Source organism: Herpailurus yagouaroundi, unplaced genomic scaffold, assembly GCF_014898765.1.
Source record: "Herpailurus yagouaroundi ecotype Mexico unplaced genomic scaffold, PumYag 203, whole genome shotgun sequence".
In the NCBI taxonomy this organism is placed as follows: Eukaryota; Metazoa; Chordata; class Mammalia; order Carnivora; family Felidae; genus Herpailurus; species Herpailurus yagouaroundi.
The window spans coordinates 14,869,620-14,889,748 of NW_024412434.1; the positions used below are offsets into that span (position 1 = coordinate 14,869,620).

Genomic DNA, 20,129 nt, shown 5'->3' on the forward strand with positions numbered 1-20,129 from the left:
GGTTTTGTTTTTGTTTTTTTTCCCTAAGAGTTTTATGCTTTTAAGTCTCACATTCAAGTCTTTAACGTATTTGGGGTTAATTTTTGTGTATGGTGTAAGAGAGTGGCCCAGTTTCATTCTTTCACATGTTGTTGTCCACTTTTCCCAGCACCATTTACTGAAGAGGCTGTCCTTTCCCGTTATGTATTCTTGGCCCCTTCATCATAAATTAATTGACCATATATGCATGGGTTTATTGCTGGGGTCCCTGTTCTGGTCCATCGATCTATGTGTTTATGTCAATACCACAGTGTTTTGATTACTATAGCTTTGTAATATAGTTTAAAGTTAGAAAGTGAAAATTTTCCCTATTATGTTATGCGTACCTCAATATTCAGAACACTTGTGTACTAAATTTCTGTCACCAGGATTCAGAAACCTACAAAGTAAGTATATTCTGTGTTTTTCTTTTATTTGTGTTACGTGTTTTTAAGAGGAAGCAAAAATCCTTTGTATCTGTTTAAGAAAAATTCATTTCCTCCCCCTGACGGGGATGGGGGACAGCAACAGTGACGTGGCTCTGTCTCCACTAGGAGAGCTTTTCTCTGAAGAATGTGGAAGAGGGGAGAATCTCCATGACCTGAGGTCTCTGGGGTTATCTGTAGCTGGGGAAGGTGGCTTTACTGCTTCAAAGCTTACTTTGTTGATGGGCTGGTGATTGTAGCCAGGGCCTTTCTCCGTCCCCATTTTGGGCCCCCAAACATTACCCTTTTTGCTAGACTGGTAAACTGGAGCCGGACACAACTGGGACAGACGCTAGGCTCAGGTGTGCACATCTCCAGAAATAAGTCCTATACTGGGGAACATTCCTCGTAGTTACCTTACCGCATGGGGGCTGGCTTGCCGTGATTGGCATTTGTGGCCGTAACCAGTTCGTATCTGTCACGTGACCCGCTCTTTCCTTTCTCAGAGGACCTACCGAGCCATGTATGATTACAGCGCCCAGGACGAAGACGAAGTCTCCTTCAGGGACGGCGACTACATCGTCAACGTGCAGCCCATTGACGACGGCTGGATGTACGGCACGGTGCAGAGAACCGGGAAAACGGGGATGCTCCCGGCGAATTACATCGAGTTTGTTAATTAATGATCTCCCCTTGTCTTTGAGCTTTATTCTAATGTATACTAGACCTAATCTTTTTAAAGGCTAGAAGATACTTTTAAGACAACTTGGCAGTTATTTTACAATAATCTCTCTCTACTTTGACAATTAGACACGCAGGTACCAGGAAGAGGGAATGACTTCTGGGCTGAAAACAGCAGCATTTTCAGGAATTGCTGTAAACAGAATCGTTAGGTCTGGAGACCCTGGTGCTGCTAACTGTGTTAATGGTTTCCTTTGACTGGCTTTCGAACACTGCTGGGAAATGTATTTTTGTAGACTTTAATAGAGATGTTGAGTGTCCCTTAAATGTAACAAGTCTCTGAAACTTCTTAGCTGTCACTTTGGAACCACCGGAAGCCGATTCTCTTAATTCAGTAACACGGCCAATGGTTTAAAAACAGTTAGCTTTTGAGTCATTGGGGAATTTCCAATTCAAGTGAAAATTGCCCAATATAATAAACATAAGCAGTGGCAGAATGACAGTTTGGTTACAATTATACTGACTGGTGGCCTTAGGGACCTAGAAACTTCTACCGAACAGACATTTCCTTGTTCCCTAGGCTGACTTGGGTCTATTTATTTCTCATTTGTATCAAGGGATACCCTTCTCTCCACTTACATCCTGTGGGCCCGAGTCTACGCTTGACTGCACAGAATGTCAGGACCAAATGATGTCACAGCTACTCCGCAAAGGGCAAAGTTTAAAGTCATCGCTGTTCTTTCCCTAGTAGCTTTTACCCTGCTGCATGTCACGTAGGTTCAAGCTCTGTAACATAGGCAGCCGCACTGCCCGTCCCTGTTATGAAAACAAAAACCGTGGCTGATAACCTCACAGCCCCTCCCTCTAGCGGCCAGCTCATCAGAAAAACATCTTTTGAAAAGTTGCTTGAGATCCTCTTGCTGTCCTGCACTCTAGTTTCGAAGGATTTACACCTTTAGGAAATAGACGTCTACTCTAGCACATAAGTGGTTTAGGTGTTTACTGAACAACTTTCATTAACTTAATGCCGCCGTTGATTGAAAAGGAAAGAAAATGGACTAGGAGCCAGTGATGACGCAGTGTACTAGAGGCGACACATGAGCAAAAAGTCCCCCCCTCCACACCGAGATGAGCCGCTTTCCTATTTTGGAAAACGGCATTCAGATCTGGGAATGGAAATCTAGCCACCGAAACCGCTTAGACTTGGAAAGACTTCCCTTCCACTTTCTTCTGGTTTTTCTTTTCTAAACCACATTCAGGGGGTAAGGTGAAATTGCCAACCGAGATTTTAGGTATAGGCCCAAGAGGTTGTCCACTGAAAAAAGCAACTGTTGTCCTGTCTCGAATTTGAAATGAGAGACCTTGCAGGCTCTTTCTGGACTCACAGCCATGCTACAGCCCTTGCTGGTGGCTCATGAAGGTTCGCCTGTGGTCCACAGTCTAGATCACTGGAGAAATGAACGTCCATCAGCGACTCTGTGTTTTTCTGATGGGTTCAGACGTGCAGGAGGGTAGTGGTTTTGGAGGTCTGGCTCTACAGACTCACTCTACAGTGATGAAGCTGGAAAAGCCAAGTCACAGAAATATGGTGAAATGTATGGATCTTGGGGATATCTCCGTTCTATAGTATATGCAAAGAAATTAACAAAACATCCTATAAAGTACCTTTTTTTTTTTTGAAGTGTTTAGGAGTCCAAAACCAAATGCTAACTCATTTATACTTTTTGAAAAGTTAGCACATACTTTTGAAAATTGATAGTTTCATTCGATCCGGCTAAAAGAGCAAATAAAACTTTGTTACACTCGAGCTGCATCTGTAAGACATTCACAGAAAAAGAAAAGACAGGAATTTGGGTAAAAAAAAAACTAGAGAGTCTTTTTGAGGGGGTTTCACAGATTACTACGTAACCAACTGGACTGATTTTTTCTATCAGTGAAATCGTCGGTCATGATTAAATCGACCCCATTCGTGTTTTGATCGTCTCGTAGGCAAACCGACAAAGACAAGCTGAAATTGAAACATTCTTACAAAAATTTCTGTGCATTAAAACCTAGGGCAATGAACTTGCTCGATTTACTTATATTTCCCCCAGACAAGTCCACTTTTTGTGAAGTCGTTGATGACATCTGCAGACTAAGTGTGGGACGGGTACAGTTTTTGAGGAATAGCACATTTGAACAGCAGCAGACTTGACATGATGCTTATAATTTTGAGAAAATACCGTAAGGCAGCAGTTTGATGCTCCACGGTCATTCTCATCCACTAATTTCAAAATCAGATTCATGGAATGTAGAAGTCAATAATTATTAGGGGAATAATTCTCCTAAGATTGGAAGCTTCCCATAATGTTTGCACAGCGGGATGTTTCTGCTCCCAGCCTCTAGGAATCAAGGCCTGCTCAGAACTTAACTAGAGAGCAGTTATTCTACCATAAAGACTGAGGGAGACCGAGATGTCACGTGCTCCCGACACCATAACTTGATAATGTCACTGTTATTAAAACTTGTCAGGATATTGAGCATCTCGGCAGAAATACAGGAAACATACATGTATAATACCAAAGTGCTATTTTTACAGGATCATTTTTCAAAACTACATTCTCGAACAGGGGTTCCACTTTGCACACGCCTCCCCCCTTCAATTTGGCGACCCGTATCTCATACATAACGCTGGCGGCGAAAGAAGGGTTGGAAAAAAAATCCGTCTTTTACAAATCAAGTTAAAGGAGACTGGGAAATGTTCAAGCACAGGGAGCATGCACTTGATTTTCTGAATCTGATGCATTCTCAAGCCTGATAAAAAGCACAAAGGAGCAGGTTGACACATGCTAAGGTTCCCAAAACACAACTCCACGTGGATCCTGTCTCTCTTGAGAAAAGCAGAGCCAACAGGATAGAGGACCTCTGTTGTCAGTTTTTGTAGCAAGCGTTTTTACTAATTCTCGTTCTCTAGGGAGGATTTCTATTTCTCACCTGTGGCAAAACAAATTTCTTCACACCTTCTTGTCCTCGTTTACACATCCGCAGCGTAGCCCAGTTTAAAATTTGTATCTGGTTGTCAGATCCCCGCGTGGTCCCTGCCTGTTCCTCAGGCTTCCCCCACCTCCAGAGACCACACAGGAATTTGCCAGCACAATTTCTCCGGGCACCTTGTGTGAACATGGATGAGGTTGGACTGGCCCCTCTCTTGCCAAAGAGCTTGGTTCTTTGCTCGAAGATGATGGAGATGTGGTGTTGGCAGGCCGCCCGCGGTCTTTCTCCCCCCCCCCCCCCCCCCGTCATCTCCCCGTCGGGCTTGATGACGCTGCCGGAGGGTGGGAACCAGACTTTTCTCGAACAGTGAAGTTCAGGAGGTACATACATCTCTTTTTCAGGTGCGTCCATGTGCAGCGAAATGTTTTTAATGAAAAGATAAAGAAAACGTGTGTGATCCTTTAATAACACATCCCCTATATAAAGTGGATGGAGTTTATACCAAAATTATAATATAGATATATTTTAAAAAGGTGCCTTTTTGATTGCCCTTGTTAATCCATGATGGTCTTGGAAAGAAAACCAAGCAAGCAAGCAAACTTCTATCTATTCTATAGTAATATTTTATTATACACGACTGGTATTTTTGTGGTGGAGGAGTGAGACGCTCCTGACAGATCCGGAAGGTGGTAACCGATTGTATTTTACCTGTAAAGGTTTAGAACTTTAGAAAACACTGACTTTCCCCATCTATTTCTGAAAGGTTCTTTGTGGATTTATATATATAGTCAGGATGCATAAACATTAACTTCAGGCCTGAGACTTAAAATACCTATTGTAAGATAGAAGCATTATGTTATGAGGCTGAATTCGTTGCAGAAGATGAGATTCACTTCATAAATGTCATTATACCTTAGCTATTTGCTTCTGATAATCTAAAAGTGGCTAGAGCGTGCATGTTCTGGGTAACGTGACTCCGAGGCGAGAAAGCTTCAGTGAAGCCAGGAACAACGCGAACTCAGTTAAGAATGCTAAAACGGAAGTCTCTTTCTGAAGTATTCCATGGCCCTTGGCAGCTGTCAACTGTTCATTAAAAAAAAAAAAAAAAAAAAAAATCAGGACATTGTATGATGCTTGTGTGGCCGTCGTTTCACGATGTCTAGACCGCTGGAGTCCACAAGCCTGGAAGGATCCCCAGGGCAGACTTCTCCCCAGCTGTCCATATCACTTCAGTATAGCCATGGGATTCAGATGCTTTTTGTGTTTGCTACACGGTGTCCCGTTCGCATAGTACACGCTTCTTTGTAATCCAGTTGCTGTAAAGAACGATTTGCTTTGAAGGTAAAGAGAAAACCGCATCACAGTCCCATTTCTTCGGTGTCCGTACAATGAATGGCGGAGCCTTTAGAGGCAGCACCAGACCTGTGGCAGGCGTGGTGTGGACACGTTGGCCTTTGACCTGTGATGGGAATAGAGAACTAAACCAATGTGCAGTTTGGATTCTGTTCGCTTCAAAAATGTGCAGTTGTGGTTGATGATTCATTTGCAAGGTTGTGCTAACTTTGAGAGCAGACGGTTTGGGTGGAAACGATGTTTTTTGAAATGAAGGGGCTTATAGAATGATATGATGTTAGGAACATAATTTGGCTTTTGTTATGCAAATTAACACCAGCTATTAAAATATATTTTAGTAGAAATGCTTTAATTCATGTTTTTTTCCTCTACACTGTGAATCTTTAAGCCTTGGTGGACTAGAGCAACATCGTGCTGCCCAAAGGACTAACCTATGCAAACTAGTTCACATTTTAGTGGATGTCACAGTAATTGTGTACTAAGACATTATTTCCCCCGGGATAATGTACAACGGCACTGAAATAACACCTTAAGCCGAGCATCATGTATGTTTAGTATAGTCACTCACAAACCCTTCAAGGCTACTATAATCATTAGTAGTGGTATTTGTTGAAAAAGCAAATCGCCGATGGATCTATGAAATCTCCTTGAACGATGTCAGAACAAGAATGACAGGTGGATGTGTCGGCCATGGCTTCAATGTGGTCACTGCAGATGTTCTGTGATACAACTGTGTTCGGATGCACTCTCTTCAGGGTATTATTATTCTGTGTCTTCTTTCTGTATTTGTAAGACATTACAGCGCTTTAATTTCCTATCTCTACACATTCGGTTTGCTTAAATAAATGCAGGATATAACAAAATGGTTCTACTTCTTGGTTGTCACCTTGGTCTCTTGGTGCTTGGGTCGTTGCTGCTACCCCGGGAATTAGGTTTACCGTGACAACTTACATTAAATCACACCGTAGTTATCTGCTGGCTTCAGTGCACTTCCATTAGAGAGTCATTCAAAACGTGTCTTCCTCCCCCAAATAAACACAGTTTTAAATGGTAATAATCTTATGCTTTTTCCAGCTCAGTATCTGAGTTTATATCAAAGCACCAGAATAGGACAGCATTGTAGTTCACTTCTTTCAAGATCAAATTCCTCATATGTTCTCAATGGTACAATTTTAATTTTCTTGCGTTAGCAAGATGAAAGGAACAGCTCGGAGCAAAGCACAGAAAATGCACAAATCGAGTACATGAAACAGGGAGTTGCTCTGATTTCTCAGCTAAGAACGGCTCATTTATCATAGCACATAATTGCTTTTTTTTCCCCTAAATTTCCCCTAGTTGGAAAAAGCGAGTTAGTCCCTGTTTGTACCCTCCTAGGAATCTACCGGGACTAGGATCTTAGCTTTACTATATTATTTTGTAAAAGTTCCTCTTTCATGGTGCATAAACCCTCCTAATTGTAAACTGGTAAACAGTATGGATGACACATTTAGAACACTGACTCACAGAATAAACAAGTCTTCCTGACCTTGAGCTTTTGTTTTTCATATTCCAAAAGTATCAAATGAATATTTGTACGATATTAATCATCCAATGTGCTGATGATATTTCAAATTACAGAACAGATTATTTATTCATTTGACGAATTTACTTATTTTTTTTCCCTCTGTGATAATAAATTTACTCCTTATAACCCAAGCCACAGAGTAATGAATAACTTAGCAGGATTTTTTTTTTTTCCCGAACTAAACTAATTTGGATTTAGGATATATCATGCTTATAATTTTATTAACTTAAACATTGTGACATCAGTGTTCTAGGTAATTGAGATCTACGTGACCACGAGAAGGCGACCAAAATCATTTTTTTTACAAAAATACTCGGACATAACAAATTAAAAAGTAGATAGAAGGAAAGTTTTGTTCTTTTCTTTATTGTGATCTTCTTCTCCTACACGGGGGGATTGAATAAGAGTTTTGTGGTGGCAGAAAACTGGATATGGGCCAAGTTTGAACTAGTTTCTGCAGTTCTAAGCAAAATTCTCAGGGCTTTGTCTATTATATTTGTATTTGGGAACAGCAGACTTATGAAAAACAGAATGAGAAAACAGAGTTAAAGGGTACAAAGTCAATATGAGAACAAAGGACCAAGTTACTGATTTTGTATTTATACCATGGCATTTGATCTTTAACACTTTTCTACTTTTTTTTTTTTTAATAAGTAGCAAACATGAAAGAGAATAGTAGACTGAAAAAGAGAAATGCACTTGGGAGAGTAAGGAATTTTCCTGCGGCCCAAATCTAGTTATTAGATTGTTCTTTAAATGAATTAGTTTCTGGTTCTTAGCCCAGGTTTTCCAGAGGGCCGCTATCCAAGACCACGGTGGCCCAAATTAATTTTTGGTATCTCGTGTCATCCCACCATCCTGATCACAGCTGATTGGGTCTAGGTGACCAACTCATAGGCTGACTGGGAGCCCTGAATGGGGACTGCACAAGAACTTGGTCCAACAGGGATGGTGGTGACTGATCCTGTCCAGATCTCTCTGGCAAGACCGAGTTCACGACATAGAGCAAGTTGGCTAACTGGTTGTATTACAAAGTTAAAAGGCGAAAAGAAGGAAGTCAGGAGTAAGCCTACGCTTTGAGTAAGCAGGAGTCATGAGTAAGTAAAGTCACGAAGTGGGGGAAATGTATTGAGAGTAGACAGAGGAAAAAGTAAAGGTCAGTAGTGACATATGGCATATGATAGAGCCATAAAGAGACGGGAAGAAACTTGATTCTTGTTAATAGGTGGTGCCCACCATTCAGGAGCCCCAAACCTTGCTGCAGAGGGTGACACTTCGTGTCACATGCCCGAGGCTCGGTCCTGCTGCCACTGTGAGGCCACCTTCTCTTACCTGGACAAGGAACAAATTTCATGAACGATGGAAAGATATGCACGATGTCCCCCACCACGAAACACTGAATGATAGAAGTGACTGGAATGCCAATTACGTTGTTACAGTTCAAACGTTCCCAGGTTGTCTTAAGTAATTTTCTTTTGTTTTCTTTTGTGATATGTTCTACTCTATTTTTCCTATTGAAAATCACTTTAGTTAGAAGTTGTTTCCCGGGGTCCTAGGAAGGGTGTCCATAGTTGATATCAAATGCATTTAACTGCAGCCAGTGTGTATGTGCAAAGAAGGGCTTGGAGGTTTAAGAGGAATGTTCTCGCTGATTTCTGTGTTTGGCAAAGAAGAAGGGAGTAAATGGGACCACCTTAGAGAGAGACATTGGCACTGGTGCTCCAGGGATGAAGGCGTAGTTGTTTTCTGCAGAGCTTTCATAAATACCCAATTCGAGGTGGGTTTTGGGAGTGTAGAGTTTATCACGTTCACCTAATAGAAATACCTACTTCTGGTTTTCCTCAGTGACAGCTGTTTAAGGCGGATGAAGCAGTAACTGTGATTTATACATTTAGCCTCTATTGATTTAGTGTTTATGTGCTCTAAGGAACAGAACACAGAACTTTCCTCCTATAGCTTATGAACTGGTAGGGGAGGCTGGCATTAAACGACCAAGGATACACATTTATACACTCGTATATACTTGCGTATACTTAGATAATTGCCCGATTGCACTGTAAGAGATGCTGTGAAAGGGAAGCCTAGTGTGCCCCGAGTTCTTGCAGCTGGGCAGGGGTGAGCTGTGGACCCATGGGGAGGGGGTGGGGGGCTTTCCTGAGCAGCTGCTGTGGGAACTGAGTGCTGGAAGCTATGCTGGCAATGGTCTCTGTCCATCCAAGCATTAGACGTGGGGGGATATTTTATCGCGGGCAGCTTGCAATAGAAATGCTACAGTCTCCGGCCAATTTTTAATTTAAGCAGCAATGGCAGCTTTGTAATTTTAATAAAGTGAGATTCTTTGTGGACAAAAGTCAGGGCATGCACCATGCATGAATAGAAGGTACTGCCCTTCTATTATTCTGATTAAGATTTTTTTTAGGAGTGGCTCAGTCGGTTAAGCAGCCAACTCTTGGTTTTGGCTCAGGTCACGATCTCACGGTTTCGTGGGTTTGAGCCCCACATCAGGCTCTGTGCTGACAGTGCAGAGCCTGCTTGGGATTCTCTCTCTCCCTCTCTCTCTCTCTGCCCCGTCCCCACTCATGCTGTCTCTGTCTCAAAATAAACAAACTTAAAAACAAAATTTAAGATTTTTTTTTACGCTAAAAACAAATTGAGCAGGTTGCAAAGAGTTAATTATATATGCAAAGTTGTACAGATGTGGAATACTTCACTTCCTTTTTGGACAACTGGTTATTACATAGGCTTTCCTGTTTTTTGAAAAGCATGTGTTTACTGGAGTTTATCTTCATACAGTCTGCAGCAGAACCATTGATTAAAATGCTGTTTATTCTCTCCCTTTTTAGATTTCACAGATTTGGGAGTTGTCATTTCCATCTAATATGTGATATGAGTTAGATTTGCTACATTAACCAGGCAACATAGGGAAAAATTATTCGCAATGCAAGGAAGTTGTTGGTAATTATTTATAATAAGTCCTTGCTCTGAGGTAAATCATAGCTGTGCATATGGAATTCTAGCAAGAATATTGAACCTTTGCCTCCTTTAAAAGTCAGACGGTATGTTTGCACTTTATCTTGGGTACCTTTGCCCCATTTAAATTAACGAATGATGATAGTTTGGATGTATTTGGTTCCCTTAATCCATGCCTAATAAAAAAGCTTGTTGTGGGAGCATTCCTTGATATACACAAGTATCTCCTGGCTTCATATACATCTTTTTGAAGGAAATTTTTTGAGTTTTTTCTTTTTAAGTTTATTTTGAGAGAGCGTGAGACAGCGTGAGGAGCGGGGGAGCAGACAGAGAGGGAGAGGAACAGAATCCCAGGGGGACTCTGCACTGTTACCACAGGGTCAGACCTGGGTCTCGATCTCATGAACCGTGAAATCATGACCTGTTCAGAAATCAAGAGTTGGACACTTAGGCGACTGAGCCACCCAGGGCACCTTAAGAAATGTTTTGACTTTCAAGTCAGTGCCACCAAGGGGTTTCTGGACCTCTGTATCTTTTTGCTGGATTACTTTTTTTTTTCCCCAAGAAGGAAATTCTTGGAAAATATGAGCCAACTACAGCATTATATTTGTATTGTAATGACACATGGTTTCTTTTGTCTAAAACCATATTCCCACTGGTTTACATTCATTTTAGTGGGGTTGGGAGAAGAGGTGCCTGAAAACCCAATGGGATTAACTTATTTTGTGTGACCCACCCGCGAAGTCTCCTCTCAGCTGTGTCTGAGCGTCAGCCCCCAGTGGGCCAGGCAATGTGGCTCCTGTCTGCCCGCGGCCACCCTCCCCCTGGAAGAACAAGGGACAGGCACAGGGAGATGTTTTCGTTTTCTGTGATTTATGTCTTGGAACTTGGGGGAAGACGATGGGCTCCAGTAATGATTTTATTTTCAAAGCAGGCAAATAAAAAAAAAAAATGTTTATGGTAGGAGAACAATAATCATGTGCCAGCCTCTTAGTTTCATGGAAAGGTTTCATGTTTGAAACACATTGAAACATTTTCAGAACTTGGAAGGGGACTTCTGGTCTTGATATACATTACGTGATCATGACTGAGGCCCGAAAATGGTAGTTTCGTGATATATAACCCTTGGGCAGTTGACAGATTCAATTTAATTATATTTATGCACAGATCTAGATTATGATGGACTGGGCGGATGGGGTTCTCATCTTTCAAAATTATGTCAGTGACAGGAAGTAGAATGTCCCCGTTTATCCTTTCTCGCCTTTGCATGTCACGTCCACAAAATCATGCTGCGTGCAGTTGTGTGGCTTTCCCTTTATTTTGGAAAGCGAGATTCAGAACGCATCTGGAAAATGCTGAAAATTGGCCTCGTGTGAGTACCGGTTGGGATATGTTCTTGGAACGTAGGATGGTGTGATGGCCCAGCTTTTTTATGGATTTTTTTTTTTTTTTTTTTAATCTGAGAAAGTTGTGTTCACCTGAGGGGAGCAAATAGGTTCTGCGTCCTGTTGAGTTCGGGTACTGTTGCATTCCTGAACTGGACGGGTCCTGACCTTCCACGCGTGTTCCCCTGAGACTTGGGGACTTTCAGGGGAGCAGAGGTGTTTAGTCTGACCCCCTCCCCGCCCCGCCCCACCTTCAGAAAGGCATGGCATGGTTGTCTCCTTTGAAAGACCAGAAGAGCAGGGCGTGAGAAAATTGGTGACCGTTGAAACCAAATGGCACGTGGTTTGAAGGGTGGATAAATACACAGCTCCTCTGTCGTCTGTCCCTGGGTCCCTCCTGTCACACTGCTTTTCTTGAGGTTCTCTCCATCTGCTTAAAACGGGGAGCAGGAGGATGAGCACATATCTTCACTTGCCCCCTCTCGGTCCTTTCATGTCCCAGGAAGGTCTCTGCGGCCCGGCTGCGAGCCCCGAGGAGCGTGATCCCCGGCAGTGGCCGACTCTGATCACCCCGACCAGGCCAGGACGCTTGAAGTAGCGGAAGTGATGATGGTGTGCGGACGGTCATATCCTGCAGCTGTGAAGGAAGATCAAAGGGGACCAGGGTCTTCTGACTGATACGTGCTCCTGTTCCAAGGCCCGCCTTTCCTTCTCCCGAGAAGTAGGGTCCATTCAGCTGCCATCGGGTCCACACGCGAGCCTCTTGTACTGTGGGGTGGTTAGACCATCTGAGGATCCCACTCAGTTGGTTTTTAAATGCCATTTCAACAAACATTTAAAAAGTTTTTTTTTTTTTTTTTTTAATGTTTATTTTTGGGAGGGAGGAAGAAAGAGAGTGTGTGTGAGCAAGCAGGGGAGGGACTGAGAGAGAGGGAGGGAGGCAGGAGATATTTGCTGAGAGCTGAAAGCCCGATGTGGGGCTTCAACTCAAGTGCTGAGTATCCGATGTGGGGCTTGAACTCACGAACCATGAGATCATGACCTGAACCGAAGTCTGACACTTAACCCACTGAGCCACCCAGGTGCCCCAACAAACATTTTTTTAATACATAATGCGTGCCCCCTGCCCCCCACCTTGCAATGGCCGCGGGGTTCAGACTTGCACCAATAAGATGGGCTTGGGGCTCACTGTGACAAAGCACCCCCTTCCCAGTTGTGTGTGTTCCTGTTTTCCCCTTTCTTTTCTTTTCCTTTTCTACCCCATCCCTCTGTCTCCTGTTTCTAAAAGAATGTATTGCTTCTCTACTTAAAAAAGTGACCCATGTCAACTGGAAACCATTCAGAAGAGTACAGAGAAGAAAACGTGACTTACAAACTCACTATCCAAAATTATTGGTGTTCACATGCATCTTTGCAGAAGACTTTTTTATACGTATGCATCTATTTTTGACAATAACTGTCTTACAGATGATTTTATGCAATATTGTATAATGAAAATTTTTTATCTTTAAGTACGTTTTTGAAACTGTCATATCGATGAATTGTTATTTGTTTAACCTTACTGGACGTTTAGGTTGTTTCCCCATTTTCATGTTGTGGTTTCCATTATTACTTTCTTCAGTTAAATTGCTCAAAACGGAATGGCGGGGACAAAAGGAACCTATAGTTTTTAAGGCTTTTAATAAATGTTGTTTTTTGGTCACTCAGCAAGGTTTGCCAATTTAGATACCAACCATGCGTGGATTGTGTCTTTTATACCTTTTCACTTCTGTAATTGTGAGTGAGGTTGAACATTTTTCTTCACATGCTCACCGGCCATTTGCAGTTCATTTCTCCTCTAACTTCCTGGTCTTCTATTTCATTGCCTGGGATATTCAGCTTTTGGTTATGTTTCGTTTTGGGGTCTTTTTCTTTAACTTTTGATGTTGCTCTCCAGAAAGTTGCTAGTAATTTACATTCCTCACAACAGTTTGTCTGTTTCATTGAACCCTTTCTGACCCAGGACGCCATTGTTTGTTTTCATTTTTGCGAGCACCCCTTTTCCTTACAGAAACTGCTTTACGTCTGGTGCATGTTAATGCCATCGTTTTTACATATACAATTGTGTGTGTTAAAACCTCACAGACAGTACACAGACCAGAGAGAGAGGCAGAGAGAAGAGAAGGGGTGGGGGGAGAGGGAGTTTTCCAGGCGAGAACGGGAGAGGGGTGACGTGGAGACTGTGTCCATAAGTTTTGAAGACTGGCTAAGTCAAGGGGAAGTACAAATAGAAAGGAAACAGACTGCGGAACTATCTCACTTTGCTAGGTGGCCCCTGGTGGCTTCCATGATAGGCATTAATTTTCTTATAGTTCTGGAGCCTAGAAGTCCAAGATCCAGATGTGAGCAGGACGGTTTCTTCGGAATCTTCGCTTCTCAGCTTACAGATGACCCTCTTCCCCTTGTGCCTTCACGTGGTCTCCTCTCTGTGCCCGATCTGTGTCCAAATTTCCTCTTCTTGTAAGGATAGCAGCCTTACTGGATTAAGGCCCGTCCTTATCACCTCATTTAACCTAACTACTTCTTTCCTATCTCCAAATACAGTCACATTCTGAGGTACCGGGAATTAGGACTATGACGTATGAATTTTGGGGGGACCCAGGGTAGCCTGGCATGAATGAAAAAATATTTGCTTGTGGGCAGCCAGACACAATCAGATGTAGCTTGGAAGGAGCTGAGTTTACTTTTTTATTTTTATTTGGAAAGAGTTGAGTTTATTTTTTTTATCTTTATTTTTAAAAATGTATTTATTTTGAGAGAGAGAGAGAGAAGGAATCTTAAGCAGGCTCCACGCTGTTTGAGGAGCTCGACACGGGGCTTGAACTCACGCACTGTGAGACCGTGATTTGAGCTGATATTAAGAGTTGGATAGCTTAACTGACGGAGGCACCCAGGTGCCCCAGGAGTTGAGTTTAGATAGCTTTAATAAAGGAGGGACTGTCTGAGTGCCCACAGAAGGCATCTGAAAGATGAAGAAACCAGGAACCACGAAGGCGAGGTGATTGGCCAAAAGTCACACAGCGAGTTAGTTGCAGAGCGAGGACAGGAGCGTAAGAGCTACCATTCCTTCTCTTGTGGTTCTGTTGTGTCGCACTGCCTCAGGAAGCTGGGCTCGGCAGCGAGGATGTGCCCTGGGTCTTTCCTCTGATCCAACCCTTGGCGGTGATCTTGAGACAAGCAATCTACTGCTACACACCCTGAATCACTGCTATTTAATTACACTCTACAGAGGGATGGTTTTCTAGACAGCCCGCCTGCAGATCTCTCTCCTCTATCAGGTTCGCGTCAATGTAGCTGGATCAGTTTCCTTTTACACCCACTCTGGAACCCACCACCCGCTGTACTGGAGGAGTCTGATTACTATATTAAAGCAATATAGGGGTACAATCTCCCTGCCCTACATCCCTCAGCTTTTCCCCACCTTGACAGTCTTCTAAGACCCACCCTTGTCACCTCCATGCGTACCTGGTTATGGTCACAGGATGTTGCACTGAAGCTTACATTTTCTCCCCCACATATTTTATTCCCATCGCGTTGTTGTAAGTTATTCTAGAAACCCTATCTACCAGGAGGCGGGGGACTGAGATTGCACAACTGGATGGTCCCCTTGCGTCATTCATTATTGGATCCTCTCTCTACCTGTTTATTGTGTTAGTCACCAAGTCAGTGTTGAGCGGTGCAGAAATACAGTCCCTAATTGCCCCCAAACAATATGTCTTGCTTTCAATTTTTTTTTAATCCACCCTTTCCTGAGACAGGAAAATTTTCTACAGAGCTAGAACCATATAGCACATAATAAGAAAATACAACAACGTAATAAGGACACAGAGCATTCCTTTGTGTCAACACTGATGATAAACTTGTTTTCCTTGTCTAAGCTTTCCTCTCACCTTAATCAGATTGTTTCCAGGATGCCAAACTCCTGGCTGACCATGAACTTGTGGAGATGGCTTATTCTTCTACCAAAGAAGAGTAGCCGTCTTGGTGGGCAGACTTATAGGCTGCAGAATGGGCCCACCTTTGGCTTCCTGGAGCCTCCCTCACATTTCCTAAGCCTTCCTGAGTTTCTTTGTTCATGGGAGATAGGTTTTCCCTTTTAAGCATGTTCTCATGGTAGGTGCTTAATAAATGGCAACAGAGGCCTCAAATGGCCTCCTGTGAGGGACACCCTTATCAATTGTTATAAAAGAGAACTCACTAAGGGGCCATTGAGCAGCTGGTAGTGAAGGATTAGTGCAAATCCACATGCTCAGTAAGAACAGATTATTAATTGAGTGCTAATTGAGTATAAGGGAATGATGATGTTAAGACTTCCGGATATGGGACACCTGGGTGGCTCAGTCGGTTAAGCGTCTCTTGGTTTCGGCTCAGGTCATGATCTCACAGTTTGTGAGTTCAAGCCTCATGTTGTGGGATTCTCTCTCCCTCTCTCTGTCCCTCCCCCACTCCCCCTCTCTCCTCTTTGTCTCAAAATAACTATATAAACTAAAAAAAAAAAAAAAAAAGACTTTCTGGGTATGTAAGTTAAGAGAGGACCTAGACAGAGTAAATCACGTTACTTTTAAAATATTTAGATATTTACACAAATATGTTCTAATTAAACCGATAGAGCTGGCATATTTTTACATACGGTGTTTTGTAAATGACCATTCCCAATAGTAATTTCAGAAGAAGAGTGGTGATATATGGTGACCTTTAAAAATGCATAACTGATTGAATCACTGGTAGTTAAACACTAATAGATTTAATTACATGAAAGTGCCACGAGAGGGCAGCTGTGCACTGTTTCTGAATAGCTTTTGCTACAGCGGATTAGGCTAAAATTGAATATATGAATAATCAGTGTGATAGGCAATTGTCTCTCCTAAACGCCTTATTATCTAGATATAAGAAAATTATTTTATTTAGAAACAAGTGAATTTTTTATACCACTTAAGTCCTTATTGGAAAATAAAAGTTGGCAAATGGTAATTTAATTAACATCCTACTGATTAACCATAGTTCCCACGTTTACACAGAACTTTCTGGTGATCCTACAGTGAGGTAAGAGAATGGGTGGAGTTGCTCATTAATTAGGGATATTCTGGTCCCCACGGAAGCGTATGTGTTGGAATGAAACCTGTGTCCCATGCATCAGAGCTTAACAATCCTGTGGAGTGGGACAGAAATGTCTCAGCTGCTATGTCTTCACACAGGTCCTGGAAGACGGTTTACTTCTGGCACCTTTGGTTGCCATCCTTTGGACCCCTAGCAGTAAATATTCTGCGCGAAACCTAGGGTCTCCTGCCGGAGAAGTGGTGTGGGTTCTATGAGTGGGTTCCATCCTGGGAGTCAAGCTGGGCACTAGAATTAGGAACCCAGAGCCGAGGGGGTCCTAGGGATGCCTAACGTTCCGGGTCTGAATCACATGTAGCTTAAGGGTCTTGGGCAGTTGCATGGGGACAGAGAGAGCTCTGTCTCACCTCAGGTGTGGACTGGAGGTGTAATGGATTGTCCGGGCTTTGGCAAAGATGACTTTGGTTTTGGGAGGGCACATCTGCTTTGTGAAGATGGGTAGCTACAAAGCTTGCAGAGCCGTCACTAAAGTGAGTGTAGATCTATCATTATTATTTAAATCATTTCAACAAACGTTCATCAGTTGTCGGCATATGGCAAGATCCAGTTCACGGTGGGTGCAAAGAAGCCACAGAGGGTCTTCTGACAAGAACCGAATTGCTCAGGGAGGGTGTGGGGTAGGATGGGATGCGGTTTAAGCATGTCGGTCATGGGACACAGTCTGTCCTCAGAGAGCAGGAACTGTGGCCATGGGGTCAGTAGTTTGTGCTGCAGTGCATGCTGGTTTGACAAGTTCATGGTGATACCAGCGGAGTCTGGGAGAGGCTGCCTGAGACACGGGCACCCAGCGTGTGTGACTTCACGATGACAAAGCACAGTGGAACCAATACGAGCATCACGAGCAGGGCAGGCCAGAGGGTGGCCTGGTGTAAAGGCTCGAGACCTGGCTGTAGGGCTGTATAACCAGAAACAACACGGCAGGTGTACGTCCTAAAGTCTCAATGCCCGTTCTGATTCAAGCATTAGGGACAAGACTGAAGTCCAGAAGTTCGAGCTGGGTATTCAGAATGAGTAGGTGCATGAGAGAAAACAGGCAGGTGACGTGGCCCTGAAATTGAGAAACCAGGAAAACACCCGGATCAGAGAGTAAACCATGCCACCGTGAATCTGGATGTTGTTGCTGATCGCAAGTCAGGAGGCCCTTTGCTTTCTGTGCTGGTTGAAGCTGTGTTCCTGGGAAGGACAGGGACATCCCCACAGCTGCTGGTTCTGTTGAGTCACAGAATTCTAACAGAGTAGAACAATCTATATGTAAAGGAAGTGCAGCTCGAAATGACTAGACATGGAGAGCAAGCCGTAATTCATGCCATGAGCTCATGTCTTCAGGTACAGCCAAGCCTCCTCCCAGGGTGCTGGAGGAATTCAAATACGTAATCAGGGAGTCACCTCTGGTAATCTTTAGAAAAATCATGGACAACAAGAGAGGAGTCAGAAAACTGATGACAAGTAAATGTCACAAGTTTTGAAAAGGGGTGGACTCCAGAAACTACAGACTAATAACTTTGGTCAACGTTTGGTCTAATAAGCAGCTGTCTTCTTATGAGCACTTTGAAAGGAATGTGTTGATGGCTAGAAGACAGGGAGTCACCAGGGACAAATCATGCCAAACGAATCTCATCTCCTTTTGTGAAAGCATTTTACTGAGCTATGAGATCAGGGAATAACATAGCTCTCGGGTTCCGTGGTTTTAGGACAACATTTGGCAAAATCTGTTAAGATATGACCGCAAATAATATGGCAAAATACACCTAGTAGGAAAGTACTTTGGACGGCTGGGACCTGTTTCAAAATTCCGTGTTTAGAGTATCCATGTAGACACAAGAAAAAAGAAAACAGAACTGAGGACTGCCTTCCGCATTAGTGATAATATCAGGAAGGATTTGTACTAAATTCAAGACCGATGAAAATGACAATTAGTAATCTATAACTAATTGCCTAAATGTAGGTAGAAAGACCCATTTTTTTTCTCCTCTGTTTAGTCTCTGCTGTAGAAACATAGATTCTATAAAGCTAGGAAAGCAAACATGTACCTCCTCTGTATGGGAACAGATTCTAGTCACGAGCAACAAAACCTAGGAATAATTCTAGCAACAAATAAATGGACTTATAAGAAGAAAATTATAGAACTTGGCTGAGCGATAGAAAAGAGTATGAATAAATGGTGAACCCCATTCCTGACTGGGAAAATTGGACATTGCAAATATGTTAATTCCTTCATAATTAATTATAAGTTTAATAGATCCTAACAAAATCATGAAGAATTTCTATTTTGGGACTCGACAAAAAGATTCTGTGTGCATCCAGGAAAAATAAACAGTAAGAATGGTGAAGAAAACTGTTCCTAGTGTATTCTGGAAGTTTGTGCATGATCAAGGAAACGTTAGAACCTGTGGAAAATCGAGGGGTTAATTGACAAAAAAAAATCCTTTGAAAAAATAAAGATCGAGCTTTTTTTTTTTAATGTTTATTTATTTTTGAGAGATAGAGTGCAAGTGGGGAAGGGCAGAAGAGAGAGGGAGACACAGAATCTGAAGCAGACTCCAGGCTCTGAGCTGTCAGCACAGAGCCCGATGCGGGGCTCAAACTCATGAACCTTGAGATCATGACCTCAGCCAAAGTCGGATGTTTAACCAACTAAGACACCCAGCCATCCCTTGAGGTTTTTTTTTTTTTTTTTAAGTATTTATATACCAAGTAAACATCAGAATAAAGTTTAAAAGTTTTAACTAAAAGGAAGAAAATATAGATGCATATTTGATAATGTTGGAATAAGGAAGGATTGCTAAGCATATTAGAATGGAGAAATGCACATGGAAATATGAAACACAGAAAAAAGCTATTGACTTGGATGTAAACTTTTTAAAATGTCTATTTATTTTGAGAGAGAGAGAGAGAGAACAAGTAGGGGAGGGGCAGGGAGAGACAGAACCCTAAGCAGGCTCTGCACTATCAGCACGGAAACTCAGGGCTGGAACTCAAGAACTATGAGATCATGACCTAAGCTGAGATCAAGAGACGCTTAACTGACTGAGCCACCTGAGATTATCGGAGAGATACATTTATTTGTAAGAAATAGCACAGAGAGATTTTCTATGTTCACTTTACTCAGTTTTCCCCCACAGGCATATCTTGCAAAACTATAGTAAAAGATCCCAGCTATGATATTGACATTGATAAAGTCAGGACATGGATCATTTCTGGCACCACAAGGATTCCTCATGCTGCCCTTTCCTAGCCACACCTTCTTGTCTCCATCTGTAACCCCCAACAACCACTCAGTGGCACAGGCTTACAACAGTTTGACCATTCACACACTGAAGTCCTGTGGGTTGTTTTCAGGCTGTTGTAGGGCTGTCATAAATAAAGCTACTATGAAAATTATATATAGGTTTTTGTGCAAATGTAAGGTTTCATTTCTTTGGGATAAATGTCCAAGAATGCAACTGCTGAGTCATAGATAGGTTAGTTGCAGGGCTTGGTTTTACGAGACTGCCAAAACTGTTTTCCAGAAGGGCGGTACCATTTTACATTCCCACCAGTATCTTGTTTCTTTGCATCCTTACCACCATTTGGTGTTGTCAATATATATATATGTATATATATATA

General features: G+C 42.5%; 1 protein-coding gene across 1 annotated transcript in view; it reads left to right on the forward strand.

The window, feature by feature from the left end:
• Positions 1-6,321, forward strand: part of NEBL (nebulette) — a 116,989-nt gene extending 110,668 nt beyond the window's left edge. Inside the window, 1 exon segment of the mRNA XM_040451267.1 lies at positions 950-6,321. Within this exon segment, the coding sequence (XP_040307201.1) occupies positions 950-1,126 (177 nt within the window). The 3' untranslated portion in view covers positions 1,127-6,321.
• The last annotated feature ends 13,808 nt before the right edge of the window (positions 6,322-20,129 follow it).